We start from the raw sequence: 16,016 nt of genomic DNA on the forward strand, positions 1-16,016 counted from the left end.
TCTTGCGGCTTTTGGAGGGGGACCCAGGGCGCGCGCGCGCCCACCACTCATCCTGTGAAAATGGACGCTCCAAGCCGTTTTTTCTCGTGTCCTTCAGTTAATGGTGATGGCCGAGAAGGTTGCACGTGCTGGAATGGGTGGAGGAGGACCTGGCGGCCTCTTAATATTTAAGTCCCTCCAGAAGCTTGATTTAGTATGCCTGTAACCTCCGGATGCCGCGGTCTGAAAGCCAGGCTGGCTGCCTGCAGGCGCTTGCAAACGCTGAGGACTTCGGAGACCCACAGGCCTTACCCCTTTGCACACAGTGTGACCCAAGCCCATTGCTGAACCTCACTAGTAAAGTGGCACAGTGTTACTGGTGTTGTGTGTTGTTGTGAAGGTGAACTGAAGTAGTGCGTCTCACTGCCCCTTGCATAGGTGTTGGTTGAGTAAATGGAGATCTATACTCTGGGGTCTGTTCTGGGCCAGCTTCATGCTGCTGCAGTTCATTTGGCTGGGCCCCAGGTTATCAGCTGCACCTAGGAGAACTGTGAGCCCTTGCCATTCCCCTGGTAGATTTCCCCTATGTTTTGTACTCACTTTCCCAACTGTGATCATATATGTATAAGGTAACCCAAACCTGTTGATGAGACCTGAATCTTATTTTCTAAAATACTTATCTCATAGGCCATGAGACATAAGGCCATCATCCATGGGAGATTTTGTACATTTCTTTTGGTCTACCCAGCCTCATCTTCTGCCATCTTCAATTTATATCCAAATTTTATTCTTTTAGTCCTAACCTCAGATTCTGCATCTTACTTCTGCCATTTTCCCCATTTCTGATTCTTTGTATAAGCCCATAAAATCTCTCCCCATTTGACCTTCTTAGTCCTGGAACGTGTTCCTTCCTGTTTCCTCAATTCTTATCCCTTTCTGTCTATTCTCCCATCCAACTTTTAGTTCCCTCTTTTTTTTTTTTGAGACGGAGTCTCATTCTGTTGTCCAGGCTGGAGTGCAGTGGCATGATCTTGGCTCGCTTCGACCTCCACCTCCTGGGTTCAAGTGATTCTCCTGCCTCAGCCTCCTGAGAAGCTGGGATTACAGGCACCCGCCACCACACCCAGCTAATTTTTTGTATTTTTAGTTTTTAGTTTCACCATGTTGGCCAGGCTGGTCTCGAACTACTGACCTCAGGTGGTCCACCCACCTCGGCCTCCCAAAGTGCTGGGATTATAGGCATGAGCCACCACGCCCGGCCATAGTTCCTTCTTTCTAATGCAGCCTTTGGTCCCCACCCCCACCAAAGAAAACCCACAGTCAACAGCATCTCAAAACTCAAAAGACCTCTTTATTACTTATCTATTAATCAATTCTATTACATTTCTTTATTATGTTTTAAAAATATATCAGAATAAATAAATTAGTATCTATCTATATATGTGGAAAACCAGTGGTATCCAAAGTAAAACCAACAATCTCAGCTCTTAGATTGTGTAGCCATAGTATTCAGCAATCTCCATATCTCTTTCCCTTTCAACGAAAAACTGCACTTTCCCCAAAGAGGTGTATTTGGCAGCATTCTCACGCTCTTGTTGAGCCTTTCTCTTCATGGCCTCACGTTCTGGCCTCTGCTCTTCTGTGATGGGCGTTGACATTACTGGCTCAGGAACAGTGGGTTTCCTCCATGGACGGGGTTGGAGGCTGAAGTCTTGGATTAGAAATTGATATTGAGGCTTGGGCAGTGACCGGAGACTGGTCACAGCAGTGGAAACAGGCTCCCGCTGCAGAGAAGAACAAGATGATGTTTTGTAGGGTGATGGCCTAGAAGCAGCAGATTGAGGGACAGTAGGCTGGGTAGGGTTGGCTGAACCGGGTTGGGTTGCTTTGGCTGAAATTGCCTGAGCTGGTGTGGCAGGACCTGTCAAAGATGTGTAGGTAGGAGCTGGTCGGGATGGATTGACTGCAGCCGACTGAGCTGAGTTAGTAGAATCAGGTTGAGCAGGGTAAGCCACAGCAGGCCTACGTGAGGCCAGAGGGTTTGGCCGCCGAGAAACAGGTCGAGCTTGAGGTTGGTCCAGGGTCAGAAAGGGCAAAGGTATCAACTTGACCTTCCCAGGTGGTGGCAACTCAGAGTGGGATGGAGATGGACACTCTTTTTCAGTACTACCATCTAGTTTCTGGGCCTTGACTTGAATTTTCTCCGGGCCTTTACCCTCATGTCGGGTATCCAGCCATGGTTTGAGAGCTGGGAATGGCTGGCGGTTTTGGGTGTTGCTTGAGCTTCCCAGGGTCCTGGAGGAAGAGAATCCAGTTTTCTTATCGATCTTTTTCCCGAGTGCATGGAAAACTTGCACAGACTCTAGCATGTGCATGCCTAGGGAGCTTCGGGGCTTTTTAAAGGTCTCTTGGCTAAGCTCAGGTTGATTTTTCTTCCGTTTCATATTGGGAATGGTTTGCTTCTCTTCTACCTTGACTTTGTTCCCTGACTGCTTACTCTCTTCAGATTTCTTGGAGCTGTTCTTTCTGTTCCTTTTGGTCTTTTCCTGCCCATGGCTCTTAGTTTTGCTGATCCTGCTGGATGCATCTTTGTGAGGTTTGTTGCTAGAATGCTTGGCCTTGTTCACAGAAGCGCTGTCACTGACTGTAGCACTGCAAACAACCACTTCTCCCTCTAATAGGCACTCTGGGTTCTTTGGCTGGATTTTGGCCTTGGGAGCACCCTGGATAGGCTCGGAAGCTTTATGCTTGTTCTTCCTGACTTGATCAGAGTGACCCTTTATGACACATGACTTTTCCTGCGCCTGATTTACCTTGATGGCACTGGTATCTTTGGCTTTCTTTGCTGAGGGACCTTCAGGTTGATCAAGATCTTGTAAGGAACTGAAGATCGGGGGGAGGTAAGTATCCTCCACCAATGTAGTGATGTCTGCCAAATCACTGCTAGACTCAATCCCATTTTCAAATATCCCTTGGTCCTCAAGACTCAGGCTGTTATTTCTTAGATTCACATTTTCAGAACCAGGCTGCTCCTCTTGGCCAAGAGGATCAATGCAGGCCAGAAGCGAGTGAATATCGGGGATTTCTACAGGAAGTAGTGGAGGATCTTGATTTCCTATTAGGATCTGGTGGACATCTAGAGGCTTTGAAAGGTTGGTTTTAATCTCATCCAAATTCTCATTCTCATTTTTTTCCTGGCTTGGAGCTGGAGACAGTGTCAAGAGATTAGTAGGACTCTGGACTGGAGTTATCATTGAAATGTCCCCAAGCTCAGGTGATGGGTTACTCTCAAGTGTCTGGGTATTTCTGCTACTGAAGGACTTGGAGAATTCTGGAGTTTGTGGCAGACAAAATGTCTGGCTTGGAGATTGCAATCCCAGGGAAGTATCCATCCCCAGGGAAGTTTCCATCACTACAAAGGAATCAAGGAAGAAGTCAGTCCCTGGTAAGTGAGATGCTCCCCCTACACACCAGTGCAGCAATCGGATACCTTTCCAACATGGGCAAGACATTTCTACTTGCTCTTCTTAAGGACCATGGACAAGACCCTATATTAGGAGATTGGCAGTGACTGTTCTCTTACTGGTTATCATTTGATGTGATTGTTTCTTGGTTTTCTTTGTATTTCATAGGGTTGTTGTAAGTCAAAAAGTGAAAGTGATTTTTAAAATAGGAGACGTTTTATAAAGCCTCACATTCTTACAGGGTCCTTTCAATTCTCTCCACTCTCCTGAGAGAATAAGAACACTTTACACCATGGACTAGGGTAGAGAGTGGAGCCCTTCCTCATGAAATATATAAGCAAGCACAGATTCTGAGCCTGTTTGTTTTGGAGAGGATCTCTGAACACAAGGTCTTAAATCCTATTGTAAGTTAAGGAAAATCAAAATGTCACTGCCAAAATAAGAGTTCTGAAGTGCCTTCCAAAGAGACTAAAGTAATAGATTAAGGAAGGACATTACAGTGTGGTAGTGCAGGGGAAGTGATCAGTCAGGGCACTAAAAATTGTATCCCTCAGTATGCTCTTGTGATTCTCTTATATGTAGCATAGATGGTCATTACAGTGTTCCACTTTCCCACTTATAACGTGTTCTTATATAGAGTCTGAAAATGAAGAGCACTGCCCAAGGATAGTAGTTGAAGTCTCAGGACTTAAATTCTGCCTATCCATGGACTCACCACTCAGCTACAGATTTGACCCTCCTTTTCAATGCTGACATTATTCCTCTCCTTTCTTGATGTTTGTACTCACCTTGAACACTGGTTTCTGTGATGGGTTGAGAAGACACAGAGTAGTACATCCCAGAAGTAGAGACTGGTGGTAGGACATTTGTGGGCTGAACCTCCTTTAGCACCATCACCATTTCTGGTTGATGGGCAGAAGCCCTATATCCTGTGTATGACACAGAGCCATAAGATTGCAGGCAGGATAGTTGAGGCCCCAGTGTGCCTTGATTATAGTAATAGACCTGGCTTCCTATCTGGTAGGGAAGTGACAGGTTATGGCCCTGCTGATTTGGAATTTGAGTTAGTGTCCCTTGAACAAGGCTGGCAGATAGTGATGGATACAGAGGGACCATAGTATTAGTATCTGAAGTTTTATCATACTGGGCTGTCATAGACATGGAAGAGACAGCTGCGTTCTGATCAGTGACAGTCACAGTGAAGTCCCTGAGTGAGAATGACTTCTTTACTGTGCTTGCTGTACTATCCCACTCAAAAACGCCTGGATAAGAGGCAGCTGAAGTACAGATATGGCTCTGGCCAGTAACCCCAGACAACATAGTTGTGCTAGAATGTTGGTAAAGGTAGGCACTGCCCATGAGTGGCTGGAAGGAGGTGCCAGAGGCTGATGGCTGTAGCCATGCTGAGCTGATGGCTGGAGCAGAGGCTCTGGAGAAGTTGGAGATGCTTCCTGTTAAGAAAGCTGCATTGCTCACCACAGGAAGAGAGAGCTGCAGAGAATTTGCAGTTCCAGGTAAAGATGTATTTTGGAAATCTTCTGTAGGAAACAAGAGAGAGATGAAAAAACCTATGAGATTGAAAAATTCTCGCCTTATTTGAAGAACAGCATTATCTTAAGGTTGTTGCAATCAGGAAGCCTCTAATACCAATACTCACTGCAATATCAAAAGCCAAACAGTTTATGATGGCCTTGAGTGCTGAAGCAGTTTGATCCTCTTCTGATGAACTATCTTTGTGTCCAACTTGGACACAGATGTGAAGACCCAAGTGGTCTGGTTTCATACATTATTTCCTAGGCTAGAAGCAACCTTCTCCCTTCCCTATCTTTCCCTTGAATCTGGGCTAGTATAGACTCATAACTATTTCCTAGAATTGGAGCATTTTAGAACTAGGAGGTCCTTAGAGAAGTTCTAACATTTCATTTTATGAGTCTGAGAGGTCAGATTGACCTGTTTAAGTTTTACCATTATGTTAATATCATTACCAGGTTACAGAACCTGACTTCCTTGCCAGGAGTCTTTGCTCTGAGCATAGACCAGAAACCAGGAAATTAGAACTTTTAATATGGCATTTTTTTGGTCTACTAGAATATAGTACAGCTATTACCTTTATAATCCTTAGTGTCACATTTTGCTTCTGCAGGTCATATGATATGTCCTAGAGTTTACATTTAACCCAGGCCATTGGTAAATCTAAAAGATCATTCTTTGCCCTCTTCAAGCCTGGCTTTTTGTCATAAGTCAAAATAACTACCTGATAGAAATGTGTGTGTGTGTGTGTGTGTGTGTTTATTTTATTTTATTTTATTTTTATTTTTTATTTTTATTGAGACAGAGTCTTACTCTGTCACCCAGGCTGGAGTGCAGTGGCTTGATCTCAGTTCACTGCAACTTCCTCCTCCTGGGCTCAAGCAATTCTCATGCCTCAGCCTCCTGAGTAGCTGGGATTATAGGTGCATGCCACTCTGCCTGGCTAATTTTTTGCATTTTTGATGGAGACGGGGTTTTGCCGTGTTTACCAGGCTTGTCTTGAACTCCTGACATCAGATTATCTGCCTGCCTCAGTCTCCCAAAGTGCTGGGATTACAGGCGTGAGCCACAATGCCCGGCCAAGAAATGCTTTTTGAAAGAAAAAAGCTAGTTAAACTCTGAGCTTCAGGCTGCCTGTCTATAAAGCAGTTATAAAATAATAACAGTGATAATTTATACATGAATAAAAGTGATAGATTACATATGACTTATAATGAGGAAGATATAGTAAGTTCTGAAAAAACAGACAAAATAATTAAAAACATAAAATCATGGAACTAAAACAATATATAGATATTAATGAAAATTGGGGTATGTAGCTAGCATCAAAACATAGTAAATTACTAACTAAAGCTGTTACCATACATGCAACATTAGGAAACTGAATAGTATCTACTCTTTCTTAGTGAATACTGTTAACCAAGAAACAGCCCATAATAGAATGAATGAATTTCTAACCAGCATATATAGACAGAGAAATTGTGTCAGCAAAAAGTGTATAAGAAGCAGAAAATGTATAGACAGAGAAACTGTATAAGCAAAAAGTGTGTAAGAAGCAAAAAGTGTGTAAGAAGCAGAAAAATGCAGTAAATGTGAATGTAAAATAGCCATAATATATGTGGATAGATATTTCAATAAAAACTGGTACAAAATAGAATGCAAAAAATAAGTGTAAAGGAATTATTATGCTCATTCATATTTCTATGAATATTACCCAGCAAATGACAGGTATTAATCCTAGTATAATATTTAAATTATTGTAGCCATATAACAATTAGAAAAGAACCCTTAAAAAGTATCATGAGAGCTTTAATATTTATCCTCAAAACCTAGATTATAATCGTCTCCAACATCCAGGAAAATGACATGCCCATAGCTAAAGAAAAAACAACTGCTAGAATCCAATTAAAAAATGTTTTGAATGGAGGAAAGTTCAAAGGACTCCAGAAAATTTGGCTTAGATAGATATGGAATTAGAGATATGTGGCTGATATGTGGCTTGACTTTTTATTCTTAGGTCTAAAAGCAGTCCATTGTAAATCAGTATGTACTCTGTTTTTGGAAGAAAGTATTAAGATAAAAAAGCAACTTTTACTTGAAAGCTACTTGTCACACAAAGGTATTGTTCTTCTGATGCAAATAACGATACATTATTTTTTCAGAAAACAATTTTATTGTTAATAGGAGAAACGTCCATATAATTTAAAAATTAGAAACAGCACACTGCATATTACATGTCCTCCAGCTCTCCAGGTAACCACTTATTAGTTTCTTGTTTGTAGGAAGCATCATTTCTTTTCTTTTATTTTGAGATGGAGTCTTGCTCTGTCATATAGACTGGAGTGCAGTGGCAAGATCTCGGCTCACTGCAACCTCTGCCTCCCAGGTTAGAGATTCTCCTGCCTAAGCCTCCTGAGTAGCTGGGATTACAGGCACCTGTCACCACACCCGGCTAATTTTTGTATTTTTAGTAGAGATGGGGTTTCATCATGTTGGCCAGGCTGATCTCGAACTCCTGACCACAGGTGATCCACCCGCCTCAGCCTCCCAAAGTGCTGGGATTACAGGTGTGAGTCACCAAGCTCGGCCTGGAGGCATCACTTCTAAAACATATATATATATATATATATATATGTATTTTCTTTTTGAGACAGAGTTGCCCATGCTCTTGTTGCCCATGCTGGAGTGTAATGGCATGATCTAGGCTCACTGCAACCTATATCTCCCGGGTTCAAACGATTCTCCTGCCTCAGCCTCCCAAGTAGCTGGGATTACAGGCAGGCACCACCATGCCCAGCTAATTTTGTATTTTTAGTAGAGACAGGGTTTCTCCATGTTGCTCAGGCTGGTCTCGAACTGACCTCAGGTCATCAGCCCACCTTGGCCTCCCAAAGTGCTGGGATTACAGGTGTGAGCCATCCTGCCCAGCCTCTAAAGCATATTTCTAAAATATTTATGTTAAAAACTGTCAAGTGTCATCTATGTTCAAAAAGGCAACAGAAAAAAAACAACTGAATGTGACTTCTGATAAGGTGCTTTTCCTAGGTATACTGTATTCTAGCCTGTTTCCTTCCTAGTCCTTTGATCTAAGCATTTGCTAAAACCAACTTCATTTTGCTCTATTTTGAATAGATTTCACTCTGTTGTCCTTCTGCTTTTTTTTTTTCAAATTTAAAACGTATTTTTTTCTTTTAAAATCATTTTATCATTCTCCACGGCCTATCCCAAGGGGAAAAGTAGGGGACCCTGTCTTTCTGCTTTAATTAAAATACCAAATTACTTACCCTAGAATACCTGCCTCCTTATAACCCAGTACTCTCCATTTTCTCTTTCCACTTAGTTTAGATAGGAATCTCCAAAACGTGAATATTACTTTTCTTTGTTTGCTTGTTTGTGACAGGGTCTCACTTTGTCACCCAGGCTGAAGTCCAGTGGTGTGAACATGGCTCACTGCAGCCTCAACCTCCTGGGCTCAAGCAGTCCTCTGATCCTCCCACCTCAGCCTCCTGAATAGCTGGCATACCCCCAACCCTGGCTGAGTTTTAAAAAGTTTTTGTAGAGATGGGGTCTTGCCATGTTGCCCAGACCGGTTGCGAACTCCTAGGCCCGAGCGATCCTCCCACCTCAGGCTCCCAAAGCATTGACATTGCAGGCATGAGCTACCACTCCCAACTGAATATTAAAAACATCACTACACATCAGTAAACATCACTAAATTTAAAATAGGAAAGTTGAAATATTAGTGAGGGAGATGGCCTCCCAAAGTGCTGAGATTACAGGTGTGAGCCACCGTGCCTGGCTGAATATTATTTAAAACATCACTAAACATCACTAAATTTAAAATAGGAAAGTTGAAATATTAGTGGAGGGAGACTATTACACATGAAACATCTCAGAATATATTGCTAGTTTTCTAGGCCACTTCGGTTTTTTCTCTGTTTCTGTTGAAATGAACACTCTCAGAAAGTCTCTGATTTCATTTTCTATACGTATACCCTTTAAGACTCAGTATCAGAAAAGAAAAGGGCCAGGGGGAATAGCCAGTCTATTATCCTAATGTAATAGATGAGGAAACAGATTTTGTGAGAGAATAGAAGTTATCTAAAGTCACACAGCTAGTAAATGTCAAAGCCAAAACTGAAATTAGGTCTTTTGATTTCTGCGTCAATACTTTCCCTGTTATTCCAAGCTGTTTGGGAATATAGGGGGAAAGAAATCTAAATTTAGGGGCAAAGAAATCTCATGAAAACCTTTTTAAAAAGTTTCTTTCTTTACCTGACATGGTCAGAGAAGAAGAAACATCAACTGTAGATACAAGGGAAGAAGAGACGATACTAGCGGATGTCTGGGTGGCTGAAGCCAACCAGTGCATGTGTCCAGTATGAAGGCCACTGGTCACTGGTTACTGGTCACTGGCCCCTTGCGATGATACAAAGAAACCCCAAGATTCTACCAGGTGGCGGTAGGTTTGGTGGGAGAATGATGTCACAAAGCAGGCAGTTTAAAGGTCTGCGATAGCCAATAGGGAGGTCAGATTCCCAACAAGACAGGATTGGCTGGCAGAGGTGGTAGGAAAGCTGTAACAGCACTAAGTGGCTGAGCTCTGGGGAGGTGAAATCTGCGAGACAGACATGATAGTCCCACTTTCCCCCAGGCTTTCATGTTAGGGAGATCATCTCAATGTTTCTCATGAATGTTCACTAATATAATTAACTAACATCTATATTTTATATATTTCATATTACATAATAGTATGCATTTATAATTCTATAGTACATACACAATATCCTTGGGGGAAAGGAAAGGGACGTCTAAGTTGAGCAATTACAGTTGTTTTAAAACCATTTCAGTGAATCTGATTAATGAATTTACTGCTGCTTTTTTATTTTATTGTATTTTTTGTGAGATGGAGTCTGGCTCTGTCGCCCAGGCTGGAGTGCAGTGGCGTGATCTCGGCTCAGTACAAGCTCCACCTCCCAGGTTCACGCCAATCTCCTGCCTCAGCCTCCTGAGTAGCTGGGACTACAGGCGCCTGCCACTTCAGCCAGCTAAGTTTTTGTATTTTTAGTAGAGACGGGGTTTCACCCTGTTAGCCAGGATGGTTCGATCACCTGACCTCGTGATCCGCCCACCTCAGCCTCCCAAAGTGCTGGGATTACAGGCGGGAGCCACCGCACCCAGCCCTACTGCCGCTTTTAAGGGCCAAAGGAAGGGATGAAAGAACCCTCTTTTGTAACTCGGTTGAACAGCAAAGTTCGTTGACTGCTCCTTGCAGGAAATGATGTGGTCCAAGGCTCTTCTCTTTTAGTTTCTTCTCCTTGAATCGTACCTTCTTTGGGCTGGGCCAGGTTGGACTTGGATCTCCCTTCTCCTCTCCTTTTTTTAACCCCTTGATTTTAGGCATTGTTTCTGGGCCAAGCCTTGATCTTGCATTTTTACATTCGTGGATATTCCTTCTTGTCAACTTCCAGAGCAGGAGTCTTCTTTTCAGTGTCCCTATGTTTGGAAAACGGACTCTGCTCATGAGAAGCAAACACCAGAGAGGTAGAAGACAAGGCTGACTGCAGACCTTCCCTCTTCTAGCCTTTGATCACAATTCTTTTGCCCACGGTTTGCTACCTCTGGCTCCTTGGGCCACACAGACACCCTGCCATCCTGCTCTTTTATACGTGAGTGGCATTCAGGATACTTTGTTTCTTCTCACATAAGAGGATCCAGTGTGGCAGTTACTTATAGCCTCCTCTCCTTTGCAAACAGCCACTATAGAATTTTGGGCCTTTAGGATTTCCTATCAGCCATGCTTGGGTGCAAGGGCTAGGAAAATGAAGAATTAAAGCATTTAGTGGAGAATAGGAAACAGGGAAGTTGAGGGTACAGGGAAAAAGAGATTTGTGTGGAGTTTTTGGTTTCTGTGACAAACAATTCGACATACCTATTTTGTATTAACAGAACAGAGAATTCAATATTTTTTATGTAGCTAGATAGTCCAGAACTTCCATGATCTGTACACTGAAGAAAATAATCAAAATATATTTTTCCATTTTGTTTTATGTCATATTACCTCATTTATGTCATTCATTAGCATGTCTGTAGAATGTAAATTGCTTTTATTTTATTTATTATTTTTATTTTATTTATAAGAGTGAGACAGAATTTCACTCTTTTTGCCAGGCTGGAGTGCAGTGGCACGATCTTGGCTCACTGCAAACTCTGCCTCCTGGGTTCAAGTGATTCTCCTGCCTCAGCCTCCCGAGTAGCTGGGATTACAGGCGCCCACTACCATACCCGGCTAATTTTTGTATTTTCAGTAAGGACAGGGTTTCACCATGTTGGCCAGGCTGGTCTCAAACTCCTGACCTCGGGTTGATCTTCCAGCCTCAGCCTCGCAAAGTGCTGGAATTACAGGCGTCAGCCACCGTGCCCGGCCTGTAGATTGCTTTTAAATGCTCTGGTTTTTCTACATGTTTTTTCCTTGTCATATTTTTAAGGAATACAACATTGTAAGACATACTGCATTTTTCTCTCATGATGGTTGTTTATTTTGAAACATCATGAACTATGGTGACCTGATGGGTTTTGTGGAGGAAATTAAAGAGGGGTCTGTGAAAAAGGCACTGTTGTGAGTTGTGCTGTGTGCCCAAGCATAAGGAACAGATGTCTGCAGTGAGCCCAAGTTGACCTGGATTGCCTCGGTTTTCATTTTCCTAGTTAGTGCTTTTCTCACTAACTTCTCTTGTAACTGTGATAAAATGAGATAGGGCTGAGTTGCTAATGATTTACGTGTGGACTAAGCTGGTTTGGGGGAGGAAATCTATGGATATAATCATTTTCCTTGGTGGTAAGCTTTTAGAGATACCTGCATTGATCATTTGTTTATTTGTTTGTTTGTTTGTTTTTAGATGGAGTCTCGCTCTGTCACCTAGGCTGGAGGGCAGTGGCATGATCTCGGCTCACTACATCATGTGCTTCCCTGGTTCAAGCAATTCTGATGCCTGAGCCTCCCAAGTAGGTGGGATTACAGGTGCACGCCACCACACCCAGCTAATTCTTATATTTTTAGTAGAAATGGGGTTTCACCATGTTGGCTAGGCTGGTCTCCAACTCCTGACCTCAGGCAATCCGCCTGCCTCAGCCTCCCAAAGTGCTGTGATTACAGGCGTGAGCCACTGCACCCCGCCTGGAAGCATCATTTCTAAAACATATTTCTTTCTTTCTTTTTATTCTTTTTGAAGCGGAGTTTCCCTCTTATTGCCCAGGCTGGAGTGCAATGGCGCGATGTAGGCTCACCGCACCCTTCGCCTCTCGGGTTCAAGTGATTCTCCTGCCTCAGCCTCCCAAGTAGCTGGGATTACAGGCATGTGCCACCACGCCTGGCTAATTTGGTATTTTTAGTAGAGATGGGGTTTCTCCATGTTGGTCAGACTTGTTCACACTCCTGACCTCAGGTATCAGCCCACCTCGGCCTCCCAAAGTGCTGGGATTACAGGCGTAAGCCACCGTGCCCGGCCTCTAAAGTATATTTCTGAAATGTTTGTATTAAAAACTGTCAAGTGTCATCTATGTTCAAAAAGGCAACAGAAAAAAGTGACTGAATATGACTTCTGATAAGCTGCTTTTCCTAGGGATATGTAATGTAGCCTGTTTCCTTCCTCGTCCATTGATCTAAGCATTTGCTAAAATCAACTTCATTTTGCCCTACTCTGAATAGATTTCACTCTGTTGGCCTTCTGCTTTTTTTTTTTTTCAAATTTAAAATATATTTTTTTCTTTTAAAATCATTTTGTCATTCTCCACGGCATATCCCAAGGGGAAAAGTAGGGGACCCTGTCTTTCTGTTTTAATTAAAATACCAAATTACTTACCCTAGAATACCTGCCTCCTTATAACCCAGTACTCTCCATTTTCTCTTTCCACTTAGTTTAGATAGGAATCTCCAAAACGTGAATATTACTTTTCTTTGTTTGCTTGTTTGTGACAGGGTCTCACTTTGTCACCCAGGCTGAAGTCCAGTGGTGTGAACATGGCTCACTGCAGCCTCAACCTCCTGGGCTCAAGCAGTCCTCTGATCCTCCCACCTCAGCCTCTTGAATAGCTGGCATACCCCCAACCCTGGCTGAGTTTTAAAAAGTTTTTGTAGAGATGGGGTCTTGCCATGTTGCCCAGACCGGTTGCGAACTCCTAGGCCCGAGCGATCCTCCCACCTCAGGCTCCCAAAGCATTGACATTGCAGGCATGAGCTACCACTCCCAACTGAATATTAAAAACATCACTACACATCAGTAAACATCACTAAATTTAAAATAGGAAAGTTGAAATATTAGTGAGGGAGATGGCCTCCCAAAGTGCTGAGATTACAGGTGTGAGCCACCGTGCCTGGCTGAATATTATTTAAAACATCACTAAACATCACTAAATTTAAAATAGGAAAGTTGAAATATTAGTGGAGGGAGACTATTACACATGAAACATCTCAGAATATATTGCTAGTTTTCTAGGCCACTTCGGTTTTTTCTCTGTTTCTTTTGAAATGAACACTCTCAGAAAGTCTCTGATTTCATTTTCTATACGTATACCCTTTAAGACTCAGTATCAGAAAAGAAAAGGGCCAGGGGGAATAACCAGTCTATTATCCTAATGTAATAGATGAGGAAACAGATTTTGTGAGAGAATAAAAGTTATCTAAAGTCACACAGCTAGTAAATGTCAAAGCCAAGACTGAAATGAGGTCTTTTGATTTCTGCGTCAATACTTTCCCTGTTATTCCAAGCTGTTTGGGAATATAGGGGGAAAGAAATCTAAATTTAGGGGCAAAGAAATCTCATGAAAACCTTTTTAAAAAGTTTCTTTCTTTACCTGACATGGTCAGAGAAGAAGAAACATCAACTGCAGATACAAGGGAAGAAGAGACGATACTAGCGGATGTCTGGGTGGCTGAAGCCAACCAGTGCATGTGTCCAGTATGAAGGCCACTGGTCACTGGTTACTGGTCACTGGCCCCTTGCGATGATACAAAGAAACCCCAAGATTCTACCAGGTGGCGGTAGGTTTGGTGGGAGAATGATGTCACAAAGCAGGCAGTTTAAAGGTCTGCGATAGCCAATAGGGAGGTCAGATTCCCAACAAGACAGGATTGGCTGGCAGAGGTGGTAGGAAAGCTGTAACAGCACTAAGTGGCTGAGCTCTGGGGAGGTGAAATCTGCGAGACAGACATGATAGTCCCACTTTCCCCCAGGCTTTCATGTTAGGGAGATCATCTCAATGTTTCTCATGAATGTTCACTAATATAATTAACTAACATCTATATTTTATATATTTCATATTGCATAATAGTATGCATTTATAATTCTATAGTACATACACAATATCCTTGGGGGAAAGGAAAGGGACGTCTAAGTTGAGCAATTACAGTTGTTTTAAAACCATTTCAGTGAATCTGATTAATGATTTTACTGCTGTTTTTTTATTTTATTGTATTTTTTGTGAGATGGAGTCTGGCTCTGTCGCCCAGGCTGGAGTGCAGTGATGTGATCTTGGCTCAGTGCAAGCTCCACCTCCCAGGTTGACGCCATTCTCCTGCCTCAGTCTCCTGAGTAGCTGGGACTACAGGCGCCTGCCACTTCAGCTGGCTAATTTTTTGTATTTTTAGTAGAGACGGGGTTTCACTCTGTTAGTCAGGATGGTTCGATCACCTGACCTCGTGATCCCCCCACCTCAGCCTCCCAAAGTGCTGGGATTACAGGCGGGAGCCACCGCACCCAGCCCTACTGCCGCTTTTAAGGGCCAAAGGAAGAGATTAAAGAACCCTCTTTTGTAACTCGGTTGAACAGCAAAGTTCGTTGACTGCTCCTTGCAGGAAATGATGTGGTCCAAGGCTCTTCTCTTTTAGTTTCTTCTCCTTGAATCGTACCTTCTTTGGGCTGGGCCAGGTTGGACTTGGATCTCCCTTCTCCTCTCCTTTTTTTAACCCCTTGATTTTAGGCATTGTTTCTGGGCCAAGCCTTGATCTTGCATTTTTACATTCGTGGATATTCCTTCTTGTCAACTTCCAGAGCAGGAGTCTTCTTTTCAGTGTCCCTATGTTTGGAAAACGGACTCTGCTCATGAGAAGCAAACACCAGAGAGGTAGAAGACAAGGCTGACTGCAGACCTTCCCTCTTCTAGCCTTTGGTCACAATTCTTTTGCCCACGGTTTGCTACCTCTGGCTCCTTGGGCCACACAGACACCCTGCCATCCTGCTCTTTTATACGTGAGTGGCATTCAGGATACTTTGTTTCTTCTCACATAAGAGGATCCAGTGTGGCAGTTACTTTTAGCCTCCTGTCTCTTGCAGACAGCCACTATAGAATCTTGGGCCTTTAGGATTTCCTATCAGCCATGCTTGGGTGCAAGGGCCAGGAAAATGAAGAATTAAAGCATTTAGTGGAGAATAGGAAACAGGGAAGTTGAGGGTACAGGGAAAAAGAGATTTGTGTGGATTTTTTGGTTCATGTGACAAACAATTCGACAGACTTATTTTGTATTGATAGAATAGAGAATAACATTTTTTATGTAGCTAGTCCAGAACTTCCATTACTTGTGTACACTGAAGAAAATAATCATAATATTCTTTTTCCATTTTGTTTTATGACATATTACCTCATTTATGTTATTCATTCGTATGTCTGATTACTTTCTAGAAATGCTATTCTGCCTAGGGCTGGATTTTTTTGTTTCAACTATAACTGAGTTTGTTCTCACCTCAATGTTGTGTCTTTTAGCAAATTGAAAGTGTAAGCCCAATACAGCTTTTCTAGCTTCTGAAAGATTTATGTCACATTTTGTATCTTGTCATGTCTATAGACATTTGTACCATTTGTAGTTTTGGGCTACTATACACCTATTGGAATTTTTCATAAATTCCAAAACACATTGTATTATTTATTTATTTATTTATTTAGTGATACAGAGTCTCGCTCTGTTGCCCAGGCTGGAGTGCAATGGCACAATCTTGGCTCCCTGCAAACTCTGCCTCCCACATTCAAGCCATTCTCCTGCCTCAGCCT

The 16,016-nt window shown here is 42.7% G+C and overlaps 1 protein-coding gene across 2 annotated transcripts; it reads right to left on the reverse strand.

Moving 5' to 3' along the window:
- Positions 1 to 1,310: 1,310 nt before the first annotated feature.
- C12H2orf78 (chromosome 12 C2orf78 homolog) lies at positions 1,311 to 14,032 on the reverse strand. Of its 2 annotated transcripts, none has more exons than XM_054548046.1 (3): positions 13,827 to 14,032; positions 4,232 to 4,981; positions 1,311 to 3,391 (listed from the first exon to the last, which is right to left on the reverse strand). In XM_054548046.1, the coding sequence occupies exons 1-3, from the start codon at positions 13,921 to 13,923 to the stop codon at positions 1,467 to 1,469; spliced, it is 2,772 nt and encodes a 923-aa protein (XP_054404021.1). In that variant the 5' UTR covers positions 13,924 to 14,032; the 3' UTR covers positions 1,311 to 1,466. The 2 variants fall into 2 exon arrangements, with proteins under 2 accessions (XP_054404021.1, XP_024098456.2); XM_024242688.2 differs by lacking the exon at positions 13,827 to 14,032 and adding an exon at positions 9,249 to 9,396.
- Between the last annotated feature and the right edge of the window lie 1,984 nt (positions 14,033 to 16,016).

This window comes from Pongo abelii, chromosome 12, assembly GCF_028885655.2.
Source record: "Pongo abelii isolate AG06213 chromosome 12, NHGRI_mPonAbe1-v2.0_pri, whole genome shotgun sequence".
In the NCBI taxonomy this organism is placed as follows: domain Eukaryota; kingdom Metazoa; phylum Chordata; class Mammalia; order Primates; family Hominidae; genus Pongo; species Pongo abelii.

Bases quoted from the DNA above. Each gene is read 5' to 3' on its own strand.
- C12H2orf78 (XM_054548046.1), bottom strand. From the start codon at position 13,923: ATGCACTGGTTGGCTTCAGCCACCCAGACATCCGCTAGTATCGTCTCT. The intron at 4,982-13,826 runs GTAAAGAAAGAA...TGTTTCCTACAG, and splicing joins TTCTTCTCTGACCATGTCAG to AAGATTTCCAAAATACATCT. The intron at 3,392-4,231 runs GTGAGTACAAAC...ATTCCTTTGTAG, and splicing joins CACAGAAACCAGTGTTCAAG to TGATGGAAACTTCCCTGGGG.